The sequence below is a fragment of the Anolis sagrei genome, chromosome 11 (assembly GCF_037176765.1).
Source record: "Anolis sagrei isolate rAnoSag1 chromosome 11, rAnoSag1.mat, whole genome shotgun sequence".
Lineage (NCBI taxonomy): Eukaryota > Metazoa > Chordata > Lepidosauria > Squamata > Dactyloidae > Anolis > Anolis sagrei.
Genome location: NC_090031.1, coordinates 26,635,534 through 26,659,977, shown reverse-complemented (window position 1 = coordinate 26,659,977; position 24,444 = coordinate 26,635,534). Strand labels below are relative to the sequence as shown.

Sequence of the window (24,444 nt, the reverse complement as noted above, 5' to 3'; positions counted from 1 at the left end):
TGTCAGTCCTTAGAATTAAGGTATTGTTATTAGGCTTTGTTCCTCCATCCTTCCATGCACAAGGAACTTCAGAATTTGCAGTGCTTGAAAGACGATGTTACATAAGTACCAAAAGTCAATAGAAGGATGTAAGTCTGCGTTTAATTAAAGAAGCTCATTCTCTTAGCTTTTTAAAGGGGGCTCTGGTAAGAAACAGATTATCCAGAATGGTGCATGTTCTCAGCTGCTTTGGTTTGATCAGATTTTGAAAGTTCAGATAAGTGGAACTGTATATTACGAGGGTTGAATGAAAAGTAATGCCTCCACCTTTGTAACTCCTCAACAGATGGCAGCATTGGTATGTGGCAAGTACTGGCTTGTTCAGTAGGTGCTCCTCTACAGTTCTATTTTGGTGGGAAGCTTTACCATTGAACAGTTTTGTTATTAAAGTGTGAAGTATGGAACCCTGTGTGCAGACAGTTGGTCGATGCAACTTAAGCAACGTGCAGTCATTGAATTCTTGACAGCAGAAGGTGTCACCCCAAAGGTGACACCAGAATGCAAGCTGTTTATGGTGATTGTGTTGATGTGAGAACTGTGTATCCTTTGGGGTGCTATCAAGAATTCAATGACTGCATGTTGCTTAAGTTGCATTGACCGACCATCTGTGCAGGGTTCCATACTTTGCACATTAACAACACAACTGTTCAATGCTAAGACTTCCCGCCAAGATGGAACTGTAGAGGAGAGTCTACTGAACAAGCCAGTACCTGCTGCTACCAGTACTGCTATCTATTGAGGAGTTACAGAGGTGGAGGAATTACTTTTCATTCAACCCTCATATAACCTTAGGGTCCCCGGGTGGCACAGCGGGTTAAATCATTGAGCTGATGAACTTGCTGACCGAAAGGTTGGCAGTCCGAATCCAGGGAGTAGGGTGAGCTCCTGCTATTAGGCCAAGGTTCCGTAAACCTAGCAGTTCAAAAACATACAAATATGAGTAGATCAATAGGTACCGCCTTGGTGGGAAGGTAACAGTGCTCCATGTAGTCATGCTATTGAGTAGATCAATAGGTATCGCCTTGGTGGGAAGATAACAGTGTTCCATGTAGTCTATGGACAACACCAGCTCTTTGGCTTAGAAATGGAGATGAGCACCAACCCTCAGAGTCGGACATGACTAGACTTAATGTCAAGGGGAAACCTTTACCTTTTACTATGCTACAACTTTATGTATGTTGGGACATTTTAGTCAAAAAAATCAAGCCAAAAAACCCTGGATAGACTTACTAATGGGTCAATGTAAGAACCATACCATCCGTTTCTCTGAGCAGAATGGTGAAAGGCAAGGGCATAGTCCATTCCTGGAGAGCCTCAAAGAAAAAATGGCGCTCTCTTCACTGCAGCAACATTTCTGGTCTTCTTGAATTCCTAAGTTCCATAGGATGGCATTGATACTTTCCCTTCTCCATGGAATTACCCTCAACTTATCCATGGGTCATGTCAAAATCCATAATTTTGGTCCCAAAACAAGCCTTAGACTTATGCATGAGCTTGACTTATGCACGGATATATACAGTCGTCACAAGAAAAATGATGTGCAGATTTGATAAACGTGGATTGGATATGTGTGGGTTTGAATGGAATTGAATGAAAGATGAATGGATGGAGTTACTCATTTTGGAGACACCATTCTGAAGATGAGGCCTGAAATTATTAACTACTTGCTTGCTGGGCTGTAATTAAAGGTTGCTAATGAGAACTGAAATGGTAAACTGTGATAAGAACTACGACGTGATACGATAAATATTTACATCTGTCAGCATTTGCTGACCAAACACAATGGTTCATTACCTGAAGATCAACATCTATGTCTAGAGGCAAGGACTCAAGATACATTAAAACAGGACAATTACTTACTACATCAGCAGAATATTCCTATAAAAAACTCAATCTAATAATTCTCAAAGTGTGGCAGACCAAAGGAGTCTGGTCCACCTGCCATGCTCTTTGGAAAGAGATGGTGTATGTATGGAGAGTGTCAGATCTGCTATGGGAAAGCAGGATTTTGTACACTTTGGGTTTCTTTCTCAAGAGAAGAGGCAGGAGTGTAATTTTGGAGTCTTAGATTTTTGTGCAGGAAGTCAGGTTCTGCTGTATGGAAAACAGAGGTCTGGTCCTTGGCATTGTTCTTAGGGAGAGAAGTTTTGGCATTTTGGCACTAAGGACGTTTTGGAACTGTGTATTGGCAGGCTGCAGGGAAGCAGGTTCTTGTTGTGACTCAGCTGGAACCACAGACACAGACTGATAGTGTTGTGACTCAGATAGGGTCTCAGAGTGACGGGATTCAGGTTCACAATCAGGTTCAAAATGTTCCTGTTGTAGTCAATGAGGAACAGGGTGTGCAAGTTCAGTTTCCCACAGCAGGGAATGATGTTTTTGATACTGAAAGTAGCCAGGTGCCAACTGACTCAGAAAAGGAGGACAGTTCTCAGCCTGATAGTAGGCAGGAAGGCAACCAGGCTGACACTTACGAGCAGCCTGACCTTGATGAAGCGGGAATCTTAAATCGGGCTGACCGTTTGGAATTCAGAGTTCGAAGGAGTGTGAGAATAGCCAACAAGAAGGAGGTCAGAGGCCAAAGAAATGCTTTCATGTATTGCAAAGAGTATTATTAAGTAGTGTGCTTGGAAACAAACCTTTGTCAGAGCAACTTCTTGCTCAACCAAGCAGCTTGTGCTCGTTTTCCTGTGTCCATGGTCTTGGGATTTTGTCATGTTCTCATGGGACTTTGTTTTGTTTGTGCCATTTGGAATTCTGCTTTACAGTGCTATGTTTTATTGATCTGTGGAACACTACTTGCTTTTTAAACTTTTCATCTTTTACTTTTTAATAAACCACAAAGACTCCAGTCTGTGTGCAGTTCTGGTGATTTCAGCAAGGTGAATCTATTCTGAGGTGTGACAGTTCTAGCCTAACAGATATTATTATTATTATTATTATTATTATTATTATTATTATAACTTTATTTGTACCCTGCTAGCATCTCCCGAGGGATTCGATGTGGCTTACTCCAAGGAGGGAGAAAAGGTAATATTTGGATGCATGAACATAGATGAATGTTTATGTGAGCATAAAAATATAATTCCCCTTTATAGCTAATTTCTACATGGAATACTTTGAAAAACAAGCCCTGGAAACAGCAACAAAAAAGCCCACTATATGGTACAGATATGTGGATGACACTTTCACCATTTGGAGCCATGGAGAAGAAGAACTAAAAAGGTTCCTGGACCATCTTAACAACATCCACCCAAACTTTCAATTCACCATGGAAAAAGAAAATGAAGGAGGACTGCTTTTTCAAGATGTGCTAGTTATTCGTAAAGCAGATCAACAATTGGGTCACACCGTTTACAGAAAACCCACACACACAGATAGATATCTACATAAAAACTCCAACCATCACCCAAGTCAAAAAAGAAGCACCATTAAAGCCTTGGCAGACTTTAAAGAATCTGCGAACCCCGCGTCCTCCAAGATGAACTGAACCACCTCAAGTGGGCTCTCCAGGCCAATGGAGACTCCACCTCAGACATCAGAAGAGCTGCAAGACCGAGAACAAGCCACAAGAGTCAAGACAAAGACCCACCCAGAGGAAAAGTGTTCTTGCCATACATCAAGGGAACCACTGACCGCATAGGGAAGCTGATGAGGAAACACAATATACAAACTATCTACAGACCCACCAAGAAAATCCAACAAATGCTACGTTCAGCAAAGGACAAGAGGGATCCTCTCATCTCTGCAGGAGTCTACCGTGTACCATGCAGCTGTGGACAAGTCTACATAGGGACCACCAAACGCAGCATTGCCCAGACACGAATCAAGGAACATGAAAGGCACTGCAGACTACTTCAACCAGAGAAATCAGCCATAGCAGAGCACCTGATGAAACAACCTGGACACAGCATATTATTTGAGAACACAGAAATGCTGGACCACTCTCACAACCACTAGAGAAGCCATTGAAACCCACAAGCATGTGGGCAATTTCAACAGAAAGGAAGAAACAATGAAAATGAACAAAATCTGACTGCCAGTATTAAAAAAAACTCTAAAATTACAATAGCAAAACAACAGAGAGGAAACAAACATCTAATCACCTCTCAACAAAAGATTGCTCCAGGCACTGCCAGGCCATCAAATGCTAATCAAGGTGGTCAGTTAAAACATTCACACCTAGCTCCAACAGACAAGTCCTTTGTCCCACCCTGGTCATTCCACGGATATATAAACCCTTTTTTCTAGTTCCAACAGACCTCACTACCTCTGAGGATGCTTGCCATAGATGCAGGCGAAACGTCAGGAGGGAATGTCTCTAGAACATGGCCACATAACCCGTAAAAACCTACAACAACCCAATAATTCCCCTTTGTTTGTTTGTTAGTCAATGTAACTGTAAGTTGTTTGTGAATCCAATGTCGTTACATAGAATCTGTATGTTTATATGTCCAATGTCATTCTTTCTATAAAGGTTCTGAAGAAGTTTTGATATACCCTCTCACTCTGAAAATTGCAATAAAAGAGTCTTTGTTTAAAAGGTATTCATGACATGGTACATAGATACAGACAATAACTTTCCATGAAGATTCCAATGCAGAAAGCACCATTTAGATCCAGTTAAATTATCTTGAGGAAATCATGATGGACCCACAAGGTCACTTACCCAGGTTGGGAAAAAAAGAGAGTTCCCATCTTGCTGTATGCCGATGATACAACCATCCTATCCAGATCCAGACCAGGGCTCTTACACCAACTCAGGAATTTTACCGAATATTGTGAAACAAATGAGCTAAATATAAATTTCAGCAAATCAAAAGTTTTGAAAGTAAATTGTCAAAATATAAATGGTCTATTGACAAATTCTCTCAAGAGCAGATTAGAAGCTTCCAGTATTTGGGCCTTACCTTACACCACACCTTATCCTGGAAAGAGCACTCTGAAATAGCAATTCAAAAGGCAAAGGCCTGCTGAGCAACTATAATAAGGTTCTATTACACTAAAGGAGGACAATATGTCCTCTCCACACTAAAAATCTTTAATGCCAAAACAGCCTCCAAACTCCTCTTTGATACAGCCATTTGGTGTGAAACTTCGGCTATAAACTTAGATAGAGTCCAAGCAAGGTTCATTAGAAATGTTTTAAATATGCTTTCTTGTGTACCTAGCATTAGAAATGGGTGAATGCCCACTGAGTACAAGAGCCTGGATTTTGAAAATGAACATTTGGTTAAAAAATTGTATTCAAACTGGGAACAGGTTTACTATATCACCTCCCTTATGAAGCTTCCAAATCATTCTGGGCAAGGAGGATTGAACGGAAAGTTGCCTCAATTAGACTCTCCGCATCTCTTTTGCTGTGTCTGGTTGTGATCCCCAGGTTGTGCCAGTCAGCTTTCGTACAATATTGTTTCTAGTGCCCACCTTTTGCTTGTTTGTTCAGGCAGTGCTTCTTGTAGGTCAGAGCACAGTCCAGAGTGACTCCCAGGTATCTGGGTGTGCTGCAATGCTCCAGTGGGATTCCTTCCCAGGTAATCCTCAGAGCTCGGGATGCTTGTCTGTTCTTAAGGTGAAAAGCACATGTCTGTGTTTTAGATGGATTAGGGATCAGCTGATTTTCCTTGTAATAGGTGGTAAGAGCACCTAGATCTTCGGAGAGCTTCTGTTCAACCATCTCAAATCTCCTAATGAGACATGCCGCATTATCACGGGGTGTCCGTGCCCTACACCACTGGAGAAATTACACTGTTTAGCTGGTATCGCACCACCTGACATCCGCCGGGAAGTAGCAGTCAATAGTGAAAGGACCAAGGCAGTGACATCTCCAGCCCACCTCGTTTTTATCAGCTAGCATGTCAATGACTTAAATCAAGAAATAGTTTTCTAAGACCTACAGAGACACTCGCTGGAACACCCCAGCAAGCGAGAGTCCAAAAGTGGCAGGCTAAAACCCAGAACCTCAATCAATGGATGAAACCAAATGAGAGACTCCCTCCTGGGCACACAGAAAACTGGGCAACTTGGAAGGCACTGAACAGACTGCGCTCTGGCACCATGAGATGCAGAGCCAACCTTAGGAAATGGGGCTACAAAGTGGAATCCACGACATGCGAGTGCGGAGAAAAGCAAACTACAGAATGCAACCTGAGCCCTGCTACATGCACAATGGATGACCTTCTTGCAGCAACACCAGAGGCACTCCAAGTGGCCAGATACTGGTCAAAGAACATTTAATCAACTACCAAGCTTGCAAATAGTGAGGTTTGTTTGTTTGTTTGTTAAGAAATGCAATACAACTGTTTTGGTTTGCTCCTGACACTATAAATAAATAAATCCCTTTTGCTCCATTTGGGATTTAAAATGGCACAAGAATTCCTAATGCAATGGTTGTGGAATATTGCCCTGGGAGAGTTAAGAGCCCGTTTAAATTCACCATGCTCCCCCAGAGTCCTAAATTTACCATACAGAGAGCCATTTAAGACATGCAAATACCTAAAAAAAATATCACAGTGATCAAACACCACAGATTCTTTACAAAGGCGAGACTAAAAATATTTCCCTCGGGCAGACTATCTGGAATCCCTTACTCCCAAAGACTACGCCCCTGTGAAGTAAATGAAGTAGAAACAATAGAACACATTTTATTGCAGTGCCGCTATTATACAGTGCAACGGAGCCAACTTCTATATCTAATTTTGTCTCATATGACCAGCCACCACCCAGAGGGACTTGTTAGATATCTTTTACAGGATAAATGCCACAGGGTGACTCTCGCAGTGGCAAAATTCCTTGGAGTGGCAACAAGGCAGAGAAAGAAACAAACCCCTGAATACCATTCAGATGTTACTGGTATTTGGTAGAATGAACTTCTCCTGAGATGGGAAATTTATAAAAAAATGTCTGTTTCACGGATGGGTCTATAGACCGTAATAAATATTGTTGTTAGGTTCTTGTGGGTTTTTTCGGGCTATAGGGCCATGTTCTAGAGGCATTTCTCCTGACGTTTCGCCTGCATCTATGGCAAGCATCCTCAGAGGTAGTGAGGTCTGTTGGAATTAGGACAATGGGTTTATATATCTGTGGAATTGCTGGGGTGGGGCAAAGAGCTCTTCTCTGCTGGAGCTAAGTGTGAATGTTTCAACTGACCACCTTCATTAGCATTTGAAGGCCTGGCTGAGCCTGGGAAAATCTTTTGTTGAGAGGTGTTAAGATGTGCCTGGTTGTTTCCTCTCTGCTGTTTTGCTGTTGTAATTTTAGAGTTTTTTTTAATACTGGTAGCCAGATTTTGTTCATTTTCATGGTCTCTTCCTTTCTGTTGAAATTGTCCACATGCTTCTTGTGGATGTCAATGGCTTCTCTGTGTAGTCTGACATGGTGGTTGTTGGTGTGGTCCAGCATTTCTGTGTTCTCAAATAATATGCTGTGTCCAGGCTGGTTCATCAGGTGCTCTGCTGTGGGGCAAAGAGAAGAGCTCCTTGCCCCACCCCAGCCATTCCACAGATATATAAACCCATTGTCCTAATTCCAACAGACCTCACTACCTCTGAGGATGCTTGCCACAGATGCAGGCGAAACGTCAGGAGAAATGCCTCTAGAACATGGCCCTATAGCCCGAAAAAACCCACAAGAACCTAGTGATTCCAGCCATGAAAGCCTTCGACAAAATATTGTTGTTGTTGTTGTTGTTGTTGTTGTTGTTGCTGTTAGATCCTGTTATTTGTTAACTATAGCATAAACTGTCAAGATAAGGTGACGGAGAGGCTTGGGGTAAAGTATATTGGACCCCTGAGACCTATACTACAAAACCGTTTCAGCAGCTTCGGGTGTAAACAAGGACAACTGGATAGGATGCTTTTATTGCACTTTTCTGAACAATGTTTAATGAGGACATTAAAGCAAGGTGTCTAAAAATGCCAAATTATCATCCAATTATCCCAAGCATTACCTTCAAATCTCTGTTTGGAAAATTGCCATATAGACTCATGTATAAGTCTAGCTCAAACATAAAAAACATGAGTCAGCGTATCCATGGGTTAATGTGTAAACTGTAGATTAACTTGTGTGTGTGTATGTGTGTGTGTGTATATATATATATATATATATAAGGAATCACCTCCTCCTCTGAGTGGCAGGAGGCGATTTTCAGAGATTTTATTTTATACACGAGATTGACTTATACAGGCCGTCCCCAAGTTACGACCAAGATAAGTTCTGTAGGTTTGTTCTTAAGTTGAATTAGTATGTAAGTTTAAAAAGCACGAAGGTCTTCCTCCAGGAGCAAACCAAGAATGGGCAACTTGGAAGACCCTGAATAGACTCAGAAGTGGAGTGGGCAGATCAAAAGACAACCCGGCAAAATGGCACTACCTAAAAGAATCCCACACCTTGTGTGACTGTGGAGCAGAACAGACAACTCCGCATCTGTATGCTTGTCCACTGTGCCCTGCCTCATGTACAGAGGAGGAATTGTTGGAGGCTACAGACAATGCCATTGCTGTTGCCTGTTTTTGGTCAAAAGATATTTAGCCACCTCCGCTCCTTCTATTATACTAATTTATGCAATGCTTTTGATACAAAATAAATAAATAAATAATGTAAGTTGGAACAGATGCATTTTTAAGTGTAACTCCAACCAAATATATATAATTATTAGCTTTGAATAACATAGCAAAGGGTTAACACCCCTGTAGTGTATGTTTTGCTGTCTGTGCTCCTGTTCAGAAAATTTCACCTCACTTTCCGTTTCTGAGAGAATTGAATTTTGAAAAATTTAGCTTGTGGAAACAAAGATTGGTGATAAACCTTCAGCTTCCCCACGATAGTAACTCTTCCAAGAGTGAATTTCCCTTCCTGGGGGTAGATTTCTCTCACCTCCTATTTTCTCACCCCCGTTCTTAACTATGAGTCATTTTAAGTCGGATGTTTGTAACTCAAAGATTGCTGCACATGACTATATACAATATATGCATTGGCTGATGATTCATACTTACCATCTAATTCTTCTACTGAGATGTTGGCCAATGTCTCACTGTCGCTGCCTGCCGAAATGGAACGGTTCAGGTAGTTCCCCTTATACAACAGTCCAGCTGTGACATGATGGAATGGCATCTTCTCCCTAAAAGAAGAAAGACAACAGTGTGAAATGTCATGCCTGGTCCTCCAAAAGGAATTTAAAAGCAAAAAAAAGCCTATTTTATAGCAAAACTTTATTTGAGGAAGATAAAACATAACATTCTTGCTCCGTAGAGAGATAGTCATGAGAGATAAACAGATAGATAGATGTGTGGTGGGGTCTCCTGGAGTCAGAGGCGTCCCTAGGTAATTTTCAACGGTAAGCAAACAGTATTTTGGTGCCTCCCCCCCCCCCCGCCGCCAAACCAATCATTGATATATATTTTCTGTTTGTCGTGGGAGTTCTGTGTGCCATACTTGGTTCAATTCCATCATTGGTGGAGTTCAGAATGCTCTTTGATTGTAGGTGAACTATACATCCCAGTAACTACACTTGCCGCATTTGCTCCCTTGCCTGGCCCGCTTTGGGTCCGGAGGCATGCCTGAAGACCCCGGCGTGTGCTGACTTTCACCTCCGCCATTTGGACCGAGAGAGAGAGAGAGAGAGAGGTGGAGATGCCCACCTTTCCTGAAGGTAGGCGCAAAAACAAAGGAGGGAGATACCTCCAGCTCCTCAAGTGGCAGTCGAGGGGCATTTACAGAGGCGCCTCTGCGCCCCTGGCAAAAAAAGTGTTCTGCGACCGCTTACTTCGCGTAATGGACGAGCCGCCCCTGCCTGGAGACTTAATTCAACTCCAATTCATGATTTAAAGCAGCGTTTCTCAACCTGGGGGCTGGAACCTCAGTGGGGGTCGCAAGGGGGTTTCAGAGGGGTCACTCAAGACTATCAGAAAACATATGTTTTTAATGGTCTTAGGAACCCCTTTGGCAGAGAAGGATGAAGATCGCTCCACCTGTCCGTCTCTTCTCTTCTTTATTGGAAACAGATAGTGAATCATCCCACCAAAAGCCCCCCCCCCCTGCAATTGGCCGGCCTCTAAGCCAAGGGAAGTTTTGCTTCTGAGAGTCCAAGCAGGAAGGGGAGAGCAGGCATGCTCCATACATGACAGCATGGTGCGCATGTGCGGGCAATGGAGAGTGTGTAAGGCTGGAGGGAGGTTCTCACAAGTGAGTCCCTTTAAGGAATGGGGCTTCTGTGTGGGAAGTTTGGCCCAATTCTATCATTGGTGGGGTTATTTATTTATTTACTACATTTATATACCGCCCCTCTCAGCCCACAGGCGACTCAGAGAGGTTCAGAATGCTCTTTGATTGTAGGTGAACTATAAATCCCAGCAACTACAACTCCCAAATGTCAAGGTCTATTTCCCCCAATCTCTACCAGTATTCATATTTGGGCATGTTGAGTATTCATGCCAAGTTTGGTCCAACTCTGTCGTTGTTTGAGTCCACAGTGCTCTCTGGATGTAGGTGAACTACAACTCCAAGACTCAAAGTCAATGCCCATCAAACCCTTCCAGTATTTTCTCTTGGTCATGGGAGTTCTGTGTGTCAAGTTTGGTTCAATTCCATCATTGATGGAGTTCAGAATGCTCTTTGATTGTAGGTTAACTATAAATCCCAGTAACTACAACTCACAAATGACAACCACACCAGTATTCAAATTTGAGCGTATCAGGTATTTGTGCCAAATTTGGTCCAGTGAATGAAAATACATCCTGCATATCAGATATTTACATTATGATTCATAACAATAGCAAAATTACAGCTATGATGAAGCAATGAAAATAATGTTACGGTTCGGGGTCACCACAACATGAGGAACTGTATTAAGGGGTCACGGCCTTAGGAAGGTTGAGAAACACTGATTTAAAGAGAAACACTAATACAAGACCATCAATTTCAGAGCCAAAAAAATGCATCGCTGTGTCATGGCATATGAATAACTTGTGAGTTCTTCTCCTGCAGTTATGTACATAAATCATAAGTTTTAATATTTGATTATAGTTTGAAGCTGGCTTTCTCCCCTCCATTTGAGCATTACAACATTGCAGCAGAGTGCTTGTCCTGGGCCCTTCTCCAGCTCATCATCTGCCTCTGCCAGTTCAATCACTTTGCATCCCATTCTATCGCAATGGCTCTTCTCATGTGCCAACAACATATGCATCAAACGGACACAGCTTTTTGTCAATTCTGACGTAATTTGTTAATTTTTATCCAGCTTGTTTGTCAGCTGGACCATGTGTTCCAGAGAGTTGTTATCTCGCTATTTTGCCAATTTAAACACTTCCAATGTTAGCCTACCACAAGAAATGTTGCTGTGAAGGACACTCCTGGTTAGTAGGGTTGTGCACGGATACCATTTCCGTCAGTACCTCCGGCACCTTTGGGAGCTCGTAACGGGAAGTGGGTCCTCAGTACAAAAGCCTGCTTAATATGAAAGTAAACAGGAGCCAATCACTGTTCAGCAGTGAAACTCTCTTGTCCCGGAGTGTTGTGGAGGCTCCTTCTTTGGAAGCTTTTAAACAGAGGCTGGATGGCCATCTGTCGGGGGTGCTTTGAATACAATTTTCCTGCTTCTTGGCAGGGGGTTGGACTGGATGGCCCATGAGGTCTCTTCCAACTCTAGGATTCTATGATTTTGCGAGCCCTGCCTGCATACTTTCTTGAAACCCAGGTTTGCTGTCACACGCTGGGCCTATAATAATTGCCTTTTGAACAGGACATGCTCTTTGTGCCCAGCAGGAAGCTGGGTTGCCTTGGCTGAGAGGCCCTAAGGATTTTCCTATACAAAAGTCTTTAGATGCTTGAAAAGTTTAACAAAGTCTTTTATTATTGCTTAGATCTTCAACAATTTAAACAAACACTTCTCAGATCTTCAACAAGTCAAACAAATGCTTCTTAACTTGCCCAAATGGACAGGTAACTGGCTTTGTGAACTGTTTCTTTTCTTTAAAAGGAAAACCCTTTTTAACCCCTCCCAGGCAATCTACTTTCTATGCTTGCTGGTGTGGGCTCTACTCCCAGCTCCAATTGCTTCTGGTTACCTGTGTAGATCTACCAGCCAAGGCTTTGTAGATTCTCCAGCTGGAGTTCTTTTGGATCTTTTCCATGAAAGATGTGGAGCTGTTTCCCCCGGATGCTTCTGTTTCCCCCGGATGTTGTGAGAAACTAAGCTTGTCTACAGGTGGAGCTGATCCCTGTCCTGTAGCTAAGCTTTCCACTATAAGACTGAACTAAAAATGGTTCCCTTTCCCTCCCAGAGCTCTGGAAAAATGGGCGGAACTAAAACTTAACAATGATAGACAGGTGGCTAGCCCTATGACTGCAAACCAAGGGAAGTCACCTTTTGCAAAATGCATGGAACCTTGAAATTAATGCAAACACTCAATAGGAAGAAAATGAAGCTGAAGCTCCTGGTACAGCCGTACCAGCACACCAGGTCTCCTCTGCAGACTGAGGGAAAAGTATCGCAGGAAGAGCGGCATCTTAATCCCTTTATTGAAACCCAGGTGTTGTGTTTCAGAGTAGGAACACTCCTGTCTTTAAACACCATACCAGCTTTGTAAAATCAGAAAGCTGTTTATTGAAGAATATATGTAAGCAAACTGGTAAGATTGGTATAGTCCAAATATAAAAGATAGTCCATGAGCTTCAAGGTACAAAGGTAAAACACAAGATCCCAGGGTACAAAATATATAGAATAAGGCAGCATGGAAATCCACAGATCACAAGCCTGGCAAAACTTGGAACATGAAACTAGAAATACACTGGGAAACAGGACTGTTATGAAATACCAACACTGAGACTGAGCTAACTCATTCCCTTGTATCAATATAAAGCTTTTCATGACCCCAGAACCAAAAGGAAAGCATTTCTCTTGCCCTTACAACCAGATAAGGATTTCTTATCTCTCTTTTCCTGCAGATGAATTTAACCTTGTTGCACCTGAGAACTTTGCCTCTGTTTACAAAAGTCTTGCTTTCTATTTTCACTCTTATTAAATTCTGCACCTGACAAATCAGCCACAGAAGACAGTTTCTCAGAGAAAGACTGTTGAGGGCCTCTCCCAGGAATGTGACCTTGTGAATCCGAAGAAGAAACACTCCATTCATGAGACACCTCAGGCCTCTCACCTAGGCTTAACTCAGGCACAGAACAACCTTCATCCCCACTAACATAATGAACAACAGATACAATCACGGGCTGAACTACAACACCAGGTCTCCTCGGCTGACTGAGGGGAAAGCATCACAGGAAGAGTGGTACCTTAAGCCCTTTCTTATAACCTAGGTCTTCTCTGCAGACCAAGGGGAAAGGATTGCAGGAAGAGTGGTATCTTAAGCCATTTATTGAAACCTAGGTCTTCTCTGCAGACTGAGGGGAAAGCATTGCAAGAAGAGCGGTATCTTAGGCCCTTTCTTGAAACCTAGATATTTTCTGCAGACCAAGGAGAAAGGATAACAGGAAAAGTGGTATCTTAAGCTCTTTCTTGAAACCCAGGTCTCCTCTGCAGATCTAGAGGGGAAAAGTGGTATCTTAAGTAACTCTGGTACTTTTAATCCAGGACTTAATGAAGGATATAAGGACAAATGATTCAATTGCCTAAAATTATGGGAATGGGAGGGGAAATCACCCCTCCCCATTGCTACCAATGTACTGAAAATAGCCGGGTTCTTTTGGCTAACGAAAACACCTTTTCAGAAAGACACCTGTTTTCGGGAGGTGCCTGAAAAATGATATGGGGGGCTTCCAGTATCAGGAAAACAGAAACAGATCGGGATTCATCTGAAATGCACAAGCATACTGGTTAGAAGCATAGAAAGACTGTAGACTGATCCATTGTCTCAAACCTTTCCCATTCACAACCACTATTCAACTGAGAATGTTTTACTAAGCATATCCCCTTCTAACAAAGATTTCAAGCTATCTTGCTTGTATTCTAGATTCATGAAAGGAAATGTCAACCAAAAATTATGTCCATATACCTCCTCCCCTCCGAGAAAATCATCTCTCCCCTTCCCCAAAGGAACTGTGTGTGTTAAGACCTCATTTTCCTGCTCGCTAAATTTTGCATTTTGACTTCCATCTGTTCAAAGCCTCTTCCCATGAGATTCTCTCCTTGAGTGCGGATAGAAAAAAAAAACCCTGTAAAATTTAGCTTTGAATTCTGCAACTTGCCAAGCCTGGTCTTCCCAATTTCCACCTTCGAAGACCTTGCAGTCTTCCTGATCGAAACTTTCCCTTCTTGGTGCAAGAATACTGGGGTAACCTTTAGTGCTTCGATCCGCTACGCAATCCCAAAGTGACAAAAAAAGCAAGAACAAAACCTTTGCTGACTTTACGCCTTCCTTATTGTCCTCAGAAGACCTTATCAGCAAATGCAGAAGCTCACCCTGACATCAGTGCTCTTGGAAAGAAGCATCTTGCCAAAACGGTCCCAAACACACTTGCCGTAGGATGCGGTCTTCCAAAATAGCCGGCAGCCAAAAAAACTATGACCGAACTTCAATCCAATTGGTTAGTAGAGGAGAGATGAAGTGTGCAATATTTCACACCTTAACAACAACAGTAGTGTATAGGAGAAAGAAAGTAGACAAATATGAAAGCAACGAGGAAGAGGATGCTCAAAGAAGAAACAGTGTCTAAGCCAGTGGTTCCCAACCTGTGGGCTGCAAGAACGAAAATATGGTCCATGGCTTCATCATTACTACACCATTGCCTCGAAACCACGTGGCAACAAGAGCGACTGGTCTCGCAAAACCCTCTTATAGTGCCAAGGCAACGAGGATGTTGGGAGGTGAGAGACAGACAGTACATAAACAGAGGCAAAGGCTTCCCATCTTTTTTCATCTCTGGTATCTGGAAAGTGTGCTCAACTCTGACCCCAGGGGGTGCTGTTGTTCTGTTTTCCATGCCAAAGACAACAAGCTCCGTGCATGTCTTCGTGGGCATATTTTTACCTCCCCACCAAAGCTATATATATTGATCTACTCACTTTTTTTTTTACCTGCTAAGTTGGCAGAAGCTAGAGCTGACAGCGGGAGCTTACCCCAACCCACAGTTTGAACTGCCAGCTCTCCAGTTGGCAAGGTTTTCTGCAGCTGGTGGTTTAACCCACTGTGCTAACTGCAACCTCATTCATTCTACTGTGTAGATGTAGCCTACATCTATACAAATACTGATAGGGAAAATCATATAAATGAGTCAGCATTGTCACAATCTATTTCCAACCTGATCTATGGATAGGTTGACCCAGTTTTTTGGAGTCGATATTTTTCTCAAAAAAATTCAACATATTCAAGTATGGAAGGGCCCCCTGGTGGGGTAGTGGGTGAAAGTGCTGAGCTGCAGAATTTGCTGACTGAAAAGTCGCCAGTTTGAATCCGGGGAGCGGTGTGAGCTCCCACTGTTAGCTCCAGCTTCTGCCCACCTAGCAGTTCTAAAACATGTAAATGTAAGTAGTAGGCATGGTTAGATCCAGTCGGAATCTTCGTAATTTGGAATAAATTTGGAAAAAAATACCTTTTCAAAGCAATTTTGAACTTTTTTAGGAAACCGGAAGTCTTTTTGCCCTTTCGAAGCTAGTCTCGCCATTTTTTTTTCCGACTCAGGAAGTGAGTCAGAAATGAATCTGGTCCCTGGCCTCAAGGGAAGGCTGAATTTCCTCCCTTTGCTTTCCCTGCTTCTGCCTCAAGCCAGAGAAGCCAGTTTTAAACCGGAAAAGGAAGGCATTTCCTCCGCTTGTTTTCCCCCCGCTCCTGGAGTAAAACAACTACTTTCAAAGTAAAGACCACTCAATGAAACAGGAAATAACACTTTCAAACCATTAACAAAAGGATTCAGAAATCTCAGAAATTTCAAAAAGTTTTGAACATTTTTTTCTGTGAAAATCAGAATTGACTTTAGAAGCGAACCACCAGTGCCCCCTACATCTAAAACATTTTTTGGATCAAACAAGCCTAGTAAGTAGATCAATAGGTACCGCTCTGGCAGGAAGGTAATGGCGCTCCATACAATCATGCTGGCCAGATGATCTTGGAGGTGTCTATGGACAACGACGGCTCTTCGGCTTAGAAATGGTGATGAGCACCAACCCCCAGAGTAGGACATGACTGGACTTAATGTCAGGGGAAAACCTTTACCTTTACCTTACTTCAAGTATATATAGCACTGCAAAGACAGAGTCCTATGCTTTCTATATCCAGCTTCATAGAATCATAGAATCATAGAGTTGGAAGAGATCTCATGGGCTATCCTGTCCAACCCCCTGCCAAGAAGCAGGAAAATTGCATTCAAAGCACCCCCGACAGATGGCCATCCCTCTGTTTAAAAGCTTCCAAAGAAGGAGCCTCCACCACACTCTGGGGCAGAGAGTTCCACTGCTGAATGGCTCTCACAGTCAGGAAGTTCTTCCTAATGTTCAGATGGAATCTCCTTTCTTGTAATTTGAAGCCATTGCTTCATTGCGTCCTAGTCTCCAGGTCAGCAGAAAACAAGCTTGCTCCCTCCTCCCTATGACTTCCTTTCACATATTTATACATGGCTATCATGTCTCCTCTCAGCCTTCTCTTCTGCAGGCTAAACATGCCCAGCTCTTTAAGCCGCTCCTCATGGGGCTTGTTCTCCAGACCCTTGATCATTTTAGTTGCCTTCCTCTGGACACATTCAAGCTTATCAATATCTCTCTTCAATTTTGGTGCCCAGAACTGGACACAATATTCCATGTGTGGTCCAACCTCAATCCATCAATTGTCTCGCTAGAGCACATAGGTGTCTTGCACAACTATAAGACCACCTCATATGATTAGCTTATCAGTTTCTAGAATGCTGGCACAAATTATGTTCAGCTCAGAGCAACGGTTACCACATGTATCCATAGCTCCATTCTCTACAATTAAAAGCAGCCAAGTTCGCTGTGTGCTCAATTTCCACATTATAGCAGAAATACAAATTTTACTACAACCAACATTTCCAAATTGAGATGCTGTCGGATGCTGTTCTTTCTCACACCTTGCGAGGTGTTTGTCCTGAATCTGTCTCGGCTATCTAGCGCCCATAGACGTTGGAAGATGCAGCACTTTCTGCACGTAGTCTCAGCATTCTCTTGTCTACTAGGGATAAACTGGCTTAGACTGAGAGAGATTAGGAACTTGACTTTTCATTTCTTGCCTACTTGCTTCCTCTCTCTCTCTGCTACTCATCCCAAAGCATTATGGACAGATTACATCATCTGGTTCAGCCAAGGTTACTCAAGTCATTGCCCTATGTTGCATCAAAAGGGGAACTAACCTGAGACTGATCACTTTTTTTGCCCCAACAAAATGCTCTTTTTCTCTTCACACTTATGCCTACAAATTTTACTCTTTTACGATCTAGACCAGTGTTTCTCAACCTTCCGAATGCCACCCATGACCCCTTAATACTATTCCTCATGTCATGGTGACCCCCAACCATAACATTATTTTCGTTGCTACTTCATAACTGATTTTGCTATTGTTCTGAATCGTAATGTAAATATCTGATATGCAGGATGTATTTTCATTCATTGTACCAAATTGGTACAAATACCCAATATGCCCAAATTTGTTTACTGGTGGGGTTGGGCGAATTGATTTTGTCATTTGGGAGTTGTAGTTGCTGGGATGTAAGTTCACCTACAATCAAAGAGTATTATGAACTCCACCAACAATGGAATTGAGCCAAACTTGGCACACAGAACTCTCACCCCACTATCTCTGAGGATGCTTGCTATAGATGCAGGTGAAACATCAGGAGAAAATGCCTCTAGAACAGTGGTTCTCAACCTTCCCAATGCTGCGACCCCTTAATCCAGTTCCTCAAGTTGTGGTGACCCCCAACCATAACATTATTTCCATTGCTACCTCATAACTGTAATTTTACAACTGTTATGTATTATCATATGAATATCTGATATGCAGGATGGATTTTCATCCACTGGACCAAATTTGGCACACATACCTGATACGCCCAAATTTGCATACTTGGGGGGGATTGATTTTGTCATTTGGGAATTGTAGTCGCTGAGATTTATAGTTCACCTACAATCAAAGAGCATTCTGGACTCCACCGATGATGGAATTGAACCAAACTTTGCACACAGAACACCCATGAACAAGAGAAAATACTGGAAGGGATTGGTGGGCATTGACCTTGAATTTTGGAGTTGTAGTTCTCCCACATTCAGAGGGTACTGGGGACTCAAACAGTGATGGATCTGGACCAAACTTGGCACAAATACTCAATATGCCCAAATGTGAACACTAGTAGAGTTTGGGGAAAATAGACCTTGTAGTTGCTGGGATGTATAGTTCACCTACAATCAAAGAGCATTCTGAACCTCACCAACGATAGAATTGGGCCAGACTTCCCACACAGAACCCCATGACCAACAGAAAATACTGTGCTTTCTGATGGTCTTTGGCCACCCCTCTGACACCCCCTCCTGACCCCCCTCGGGGTCCCAACCCCCAGGTTGAGAACCACTGCTCTAGAACATGGCCATATAGCCTGAAAAAACCTACAACAACTCAGAACTCTCACGACCAAGAGTAAATACTAGAAGGGTTTGGTGGGCATTGACCTTGGTTCTGGAGTTGTAGTTGACAGAATCAGAGTTGGAGCATCCAGTCCAACCCAATGCCAAGTTTGGTTTGATTCTATTGTTGGTGGAGTTCAGAATGTTCTTTGATTGTAAGTGAACTATAAATCCTAGCAACTATAACTCCCAAATGACAAAATCAATCCCAACCCCACCATATTCAAATTTGGACATATAGGGTATTTGTGCCAAATTTGGTGAATGAAAATACACCCTGCATAACAGATATTGACATTTCAATTCATAACAGTAGCAAAATTACGGTTATGAAGTAGAAACGAAAATAATGTTATGGTTGGGGATCACCATAACATGAGGAACCGCATTAAGGAAGGTTGAGAACCACTGAGGTAGGAGACAGAATAAAAGAATCACAGAGTTGGAAGAGACCTCATGGGCCATCCAGTCCAACCCCATTCTGCCAAGAAGCAGGAAAACTGCATTCAAAGCACCCCTGGCAGATGGCCATCCAGCCTCTGTTTCAAAGCCTCCAAAGAAGGAGCCTCCACCACACTCCGGGGCAGAGAGTTCCACTGCTGAACAGCTCTCACCATCAGGAAGTTCTTTCTCATGTTCAGATGGAATCTCCTTTCTTGTAGTTTGAAGCCATTATTCTGCATCCTAGTCTCCAGGGCAGCAGAAAACAAATTGCTCCCTCCTCCCTATGACTCTTTTTCACATACTCATGCATGGCTATCATGTCTCCTCTCAGCCTTCTCTTCTTCAGGCTAAACATGGCCACCCAAGGTCCTTTCTCCACCCTAAACTTTAGGCTTAGAATCACTGTAAGTCTGAAACGAATTGAAGGCACACAACCATAACAATCATAATTAACTTGACTCTCTCATCAGCCAAAAGCAGGTCCACACTTCCCACTAAGATACTGGTTATTTATTTATCATGTCAGAAGTGAATTGGGGGTGCAGTTATAGTGTAACCAAAAACAAAGTTTGCCATGATGCTAAATGGCCTTTGACAAGAAGCTGGCCACTTGGAGTGCCTCTGGTGTTTCTGTGAGAAGGTCTTAGCAGGGCTCAGGTTGCATTGTAGTAGGTGGTCTGTGGTTTGTACTTCTCCACACTTGCATGCCGTGGACTCCACTTTGTGGTCCCATTTCTTTAGGTTGGCTCTGCATCTTGTGGTGCCAGAGCACAGTCTGTTCAGTGCCTTCCAAGTCGCCCAGTTTTCTGTGTGCCCAGGAGGGAGCCACTGATTGAGGTTCCAAGTTTTAGCCTGCCACTTTTGGACTCTTGCTTGCTGAGGTGTTCCTGTGAGTATCTCTGTAGAGCATAGAAAACTATTTTTTGATTTATAGCCTTTGCTTGCTGGCTGATATCCGAACAGGGGATGGGCCGGAGATGTCACTGCCTTGGTCTTTTTATTTATTTATTTACACCCTTTATATTATATGCTGCCCTTCTCACCTCGAAGGGGACTCAGAGCGGCTTACTATACACACACATACACACACACAATATATATATATATATATATATATATATATATATATATATATATATAGTAGGGCTGTCCAAACACGGAAAAATTTGTTTCTAAACTCGATTCGTTTTTAGGGGTTTTTTGCATTTTGTTATTTAAAAGAATTCCGAAATTTTCCTTTAAAAAAGTTCGATATTTATGAAATTTCGGAAATCATAAAATAATTACGAAACAATTACGAATCGATTACGAATCAATTCGTTAATGGCGGCCGCGATCGCGCAATACGCTAAAAAAACTTCTGAAGCTTCCCTCTCCCTCTGTTGTTGACTGTTGGTGTGATAATTATATTTTTTTTCACTGAGAAAACAAACAGCAACCCTAAAACTTGCACCAGACATGCGGAAATAATAACGAAACATTTACGAATCAATAACGAATCAATAACGAATCAATAACGAAACAATAACGAAACAATTACGAAACGAATTGGAAAAATTCGTTTCGTTTTTTAGTTGCTCCTGAATGGTTCAATATTGCTTCGTTATAAAAAGAAATAACGGATTTTTAACGAATTACGAAATTACGAAACGAAACCGCCCAGCCCTAATATATAGCATACTACAATATCTGTATTAAATATTACTACATTGTATTATACCATTATATTGTAACATTATTAGTAATATCATATTATTAGTAGTAGTATTATATTGCATTACATTATAATATTATAATTCATTACAGCTATTATTTCCCGGCGGGTATCAGGTGGAGATGTAATGCTTTCATGGGTGTCTATTAAACAACAAGGGACCCCTCCAACACTCTGGCAACACCAAGTGTATATGCTAGATTTCAATAAATATTTATTTAAATGTGTTTGGAATTACAGCTGCCTTAACTTTTATAAACCACCTGGAGGGGGATTGGAATACTACTGGTGATGACGAAGGAGAACCTTGGACATATCTTCTGGACCAGTGCGACGTAATTCTGAATTCAGAGCATTACAATTTTGTCTGGATCTTTGTGCCAGGAGCTCTGTCTTCTGTTTTCCAATCAGCGACTAACTTTCTCATCATCCAAATGGAGCAGATTTGGCTCCGTGCTGTTCAGTCCCTTCTGGAGGCGTGCCGGCCAAACCGGCTAGACAGCCACGTCGCGCTTTGGCTCCGAGATAAAAACTGACCAAAGCAGCAACAGAAGGAATTCTTATTCTCAACTCCACACTATGAAAAACCTATATCAAGGTTTTTCTTTCCTTTCATTTTTAGTATTATTCTTGTACTTGGACAGTGAAGAGAACGTCAGGAAGGGTCAGGGCTATAATTCCCCTTCTCCTTTGAGAAGCTATTCTTAAGAATCCATGAATGCATCTACATGAAGCCGTTGGGGGAGATCATCTGGTGTTTCGGGGTGTGGTGTCATCTGTACGCAGATGATGTCCAACTTTGTCACTCCTTTCCACCTGCTACTAAGGAGGCTATTCAAGTCCTGAACCAGTGTTTGGCGGCTGTAACGAACTGGATGAGAGCGAACAAATTGAAACTTAATCCAGACAAGGTGGAGGTCCTCCTGGTCAGTCACAAGGACGAACAGGGCATAGATCCTGTGCTTGATGGGGTTAGACTCCCCCTGAAGGTGCAGGTTCGCAGTTTGGGAGTGATCCTGGACTCATCGCTAAGCCTGGAACCCCAGGTCTTGGCGGTGGCCAGGGGAGCTTTTGCACAGTTAAAGCTTGTGTGCCAGCTGCGCCCATACCTTGGGAAGTCTGACTTGGCCACAGTGGTCCACACTCTGGTTACATCCATATAGACTACTGCAACGCTCTCTACGTGGGGTTGCCTCTGAAGACTGCCCAGAAGCTGCAACTAGTCCAATGCTCGGCAGCCAGGTTGCTCACGGGAGCTGGGTACAGGGAGCGCACAACTCCCTTGTTGCGCCAGCTCCATTGGCTGCCAATTAGCTTCCAAGCACAATTCAAAGTGCTGGTTTTAAGCCTTTACGGTTCCGGCCCAGTCCAAACGTATTCTCCCCTACAAACCATCAAGGGCATTAAGATCCTCCGGAGAGGCCCTGCTCTTGGTCCCACTATCTTCACAGTCACGTCTGATGGGGACAAAAGACTGGGCCTTCTCTGTGGTGGCCCCCCAGCTATAGAACTCTCTCCCAAATGAAATTAGATCTGCCACCTCCCTCCTGATCTTTAGGAAACAGGTGAAATTTTGGCTGTGGAACAAGGCATTCACAGAATGATGGCTGAGACCGATAACTGACTACTGTATTGACCACAATGTGCGGATTGAGTTGATGCTGTTTTATCTTGGTGAACTGGTTTTATATGTATTTTAACTTGTTGTATTTTTATTCATTGTTATGTATGATGTTTAAATGGTTTTACTTGTTAGCATTGAATCCTTGCGGTGAACCGTCCTGAGTCCCTATGGACGTAGAGAGGAACGGTATATAAAAGTTTTAAATAGATAAATAAATAAAATGCAGCATTTCTCAACCCCTTGATACCATTCCTCATGTTGTGGTGACTCCAACCAGAACATTATTTTCGTTGCTACTTCATAACTGTGATTTTTGCTACTGTTACGAATTGTCATGTAAATACCCTGCTCTCGGTCCCACCTTTGTCTCGGGTGCATTTGGTGTGAACGGGGCCTTCTCGGTGGTGGCCCCTTGGCTGTGGAGCGCCCTCTCTAGGGGGATTAGGTCTGCTCCCTCCCTCTTGACATTTCGGAGGCAAGTTAAAACATGGCTGTTCGAGCAAGCGTTTACAAATGCAGAGTAGCTAATATAGGAAATTGAACGATTTGACAATGAAACTGGACAATGCTTGATAATAATGATGTTGTTTTTATTGCTTTAGTGGTGTTTTATATTGTTTAATGTTTTAATCTGTATTATGTTTTTATACGTACTGATTTGTTGGAAACCGCCTTGAGTCGCCAATTGGCTGAGAAAGGCGGTATACAAATACAGTAAATAAATAAATAAATAAATAAATCTGATATGGAGGATGGATTTTCATTCACCGGACCTAATTTGGCACAAATACCCGATACGCCCAAATTTGAATACTGATGGGGTTGGGGGGATTGATTTTGTCATTTGGGAGTTGTAGTTGCTGGGATTTATAGTTCGCCTACAATCAAAGAGCATTACAAACTCCACCAACGAGGGAATCAAACCGAACTTGGCACACAGAACTCCCATGAACAACAGAAAATCTCTGAGAATGCCTGCCATAGATGCAGGCGAAACATCAGGAGAGAATGCTTCTGGAACATGATCACACAGCCTGAAAAACTTACAGCAACCCAGAAGACATTTGTGTTCCCAGTGAATGGGGTGTCCCAACTTTCCAAAGTTGGCACACAAGCCAACATAGATTGCCAAATCCAGATGTGGGAGGAGAGGATTTTCAAATATCAATGTGATGTAGGAAGAAAAAGGAGAGTACACCAAGGAAAGCTTTGGGGTTGGCGCTGTTTCTACAAGAACTGAAAGGTGTTAAGACAGAGCATCTGCTCTTGGAAGCAGTGGGATGCTAGGAAGGCTGTTACCAGGAAAGCACAGCATTGGTACAAAGACAGACGTCTCTCAAACGCCGACTAAATAGCTTGGCCACAGTGACTCACACATTAATAACTTCTAGTAGAACATTCAGTGTGGTGCTGCTCTTCAGTCAGTTTCGAAGCGACAGATAATTCAAAATAGGGACTCTTAAACCCTTGGAGAGGGTTCTTCTTTCTGTATAGATCTGCCCATACACTGAGTTTCCTGAAGCAGGATACGAGGGTTGAATGAAAGGTAATGCCTCCACCTTCGTTACTTGGGTTTGGATGGGAATATTTTAATAAATCAAATGCAGAAATAATCCTTAGAATGTGCTCTTTAACTACCATTATTCACATTTCGACATAATCACCAGACAACTGGATACATTTCTGCCAACGATGAACAAGTTTTCTGAAGCGAAGGTTGAATGAAAAGTAATGCCTCCACCTTCGTAACTCAACAGATGGCAGTACTGGCAAGCGGTAGGTACTGGCTTGTTCAGTGGACTCTCCTCTACAGTTCCATTTTGGAAGGAAGCCTTTGCATTGAGCGGTTGTGTTGTTAAAGTGAGAAGTATGGAACCCTGCAAAGACGATTGGTCAATGCGACTTAAGCAACGTGCAGTAATTGAATTTTTGATAGCAGAAGGTGGCACCCCAAAGGAGATTCATCAGAGAATGCAAGCTGTTTATGGTGATTGTGTTGATGTGAGTACTGTGCATCGTTGGACAAGTACATTTAAAGATGTTGAGGTG

The 24,444-nt window shown here is 42.6% G+C and overlaps 1 protein-coding gene across 2 annotated transcripts in view; it reads right to left on the bottom strand.

Annotated features, from left to right (window-relative positions):
* The window catches only part of CALN1 (calneuron 1), an 84,147-nt gene that overhangs the window by 47,720 nt on the left and 11,983 nt on the right, over positions 1-24,444 (bottom strand). For both annotated transcript variants that reach the window (XM_067472059.1, XM_060756946.2), the window contains exon 2: positions 9,033-9,157. In XM_067472059.1, the coding sequence (XP_067328160.1) occupies positions 9,033-9,150 (118 nt within the window). In that variant the 5' untranslated portion in view covers positions 9,151-9,157. The remainder of the gene's footprint in view (positions 1-9,032; positions 9,158-24,444) is intronic.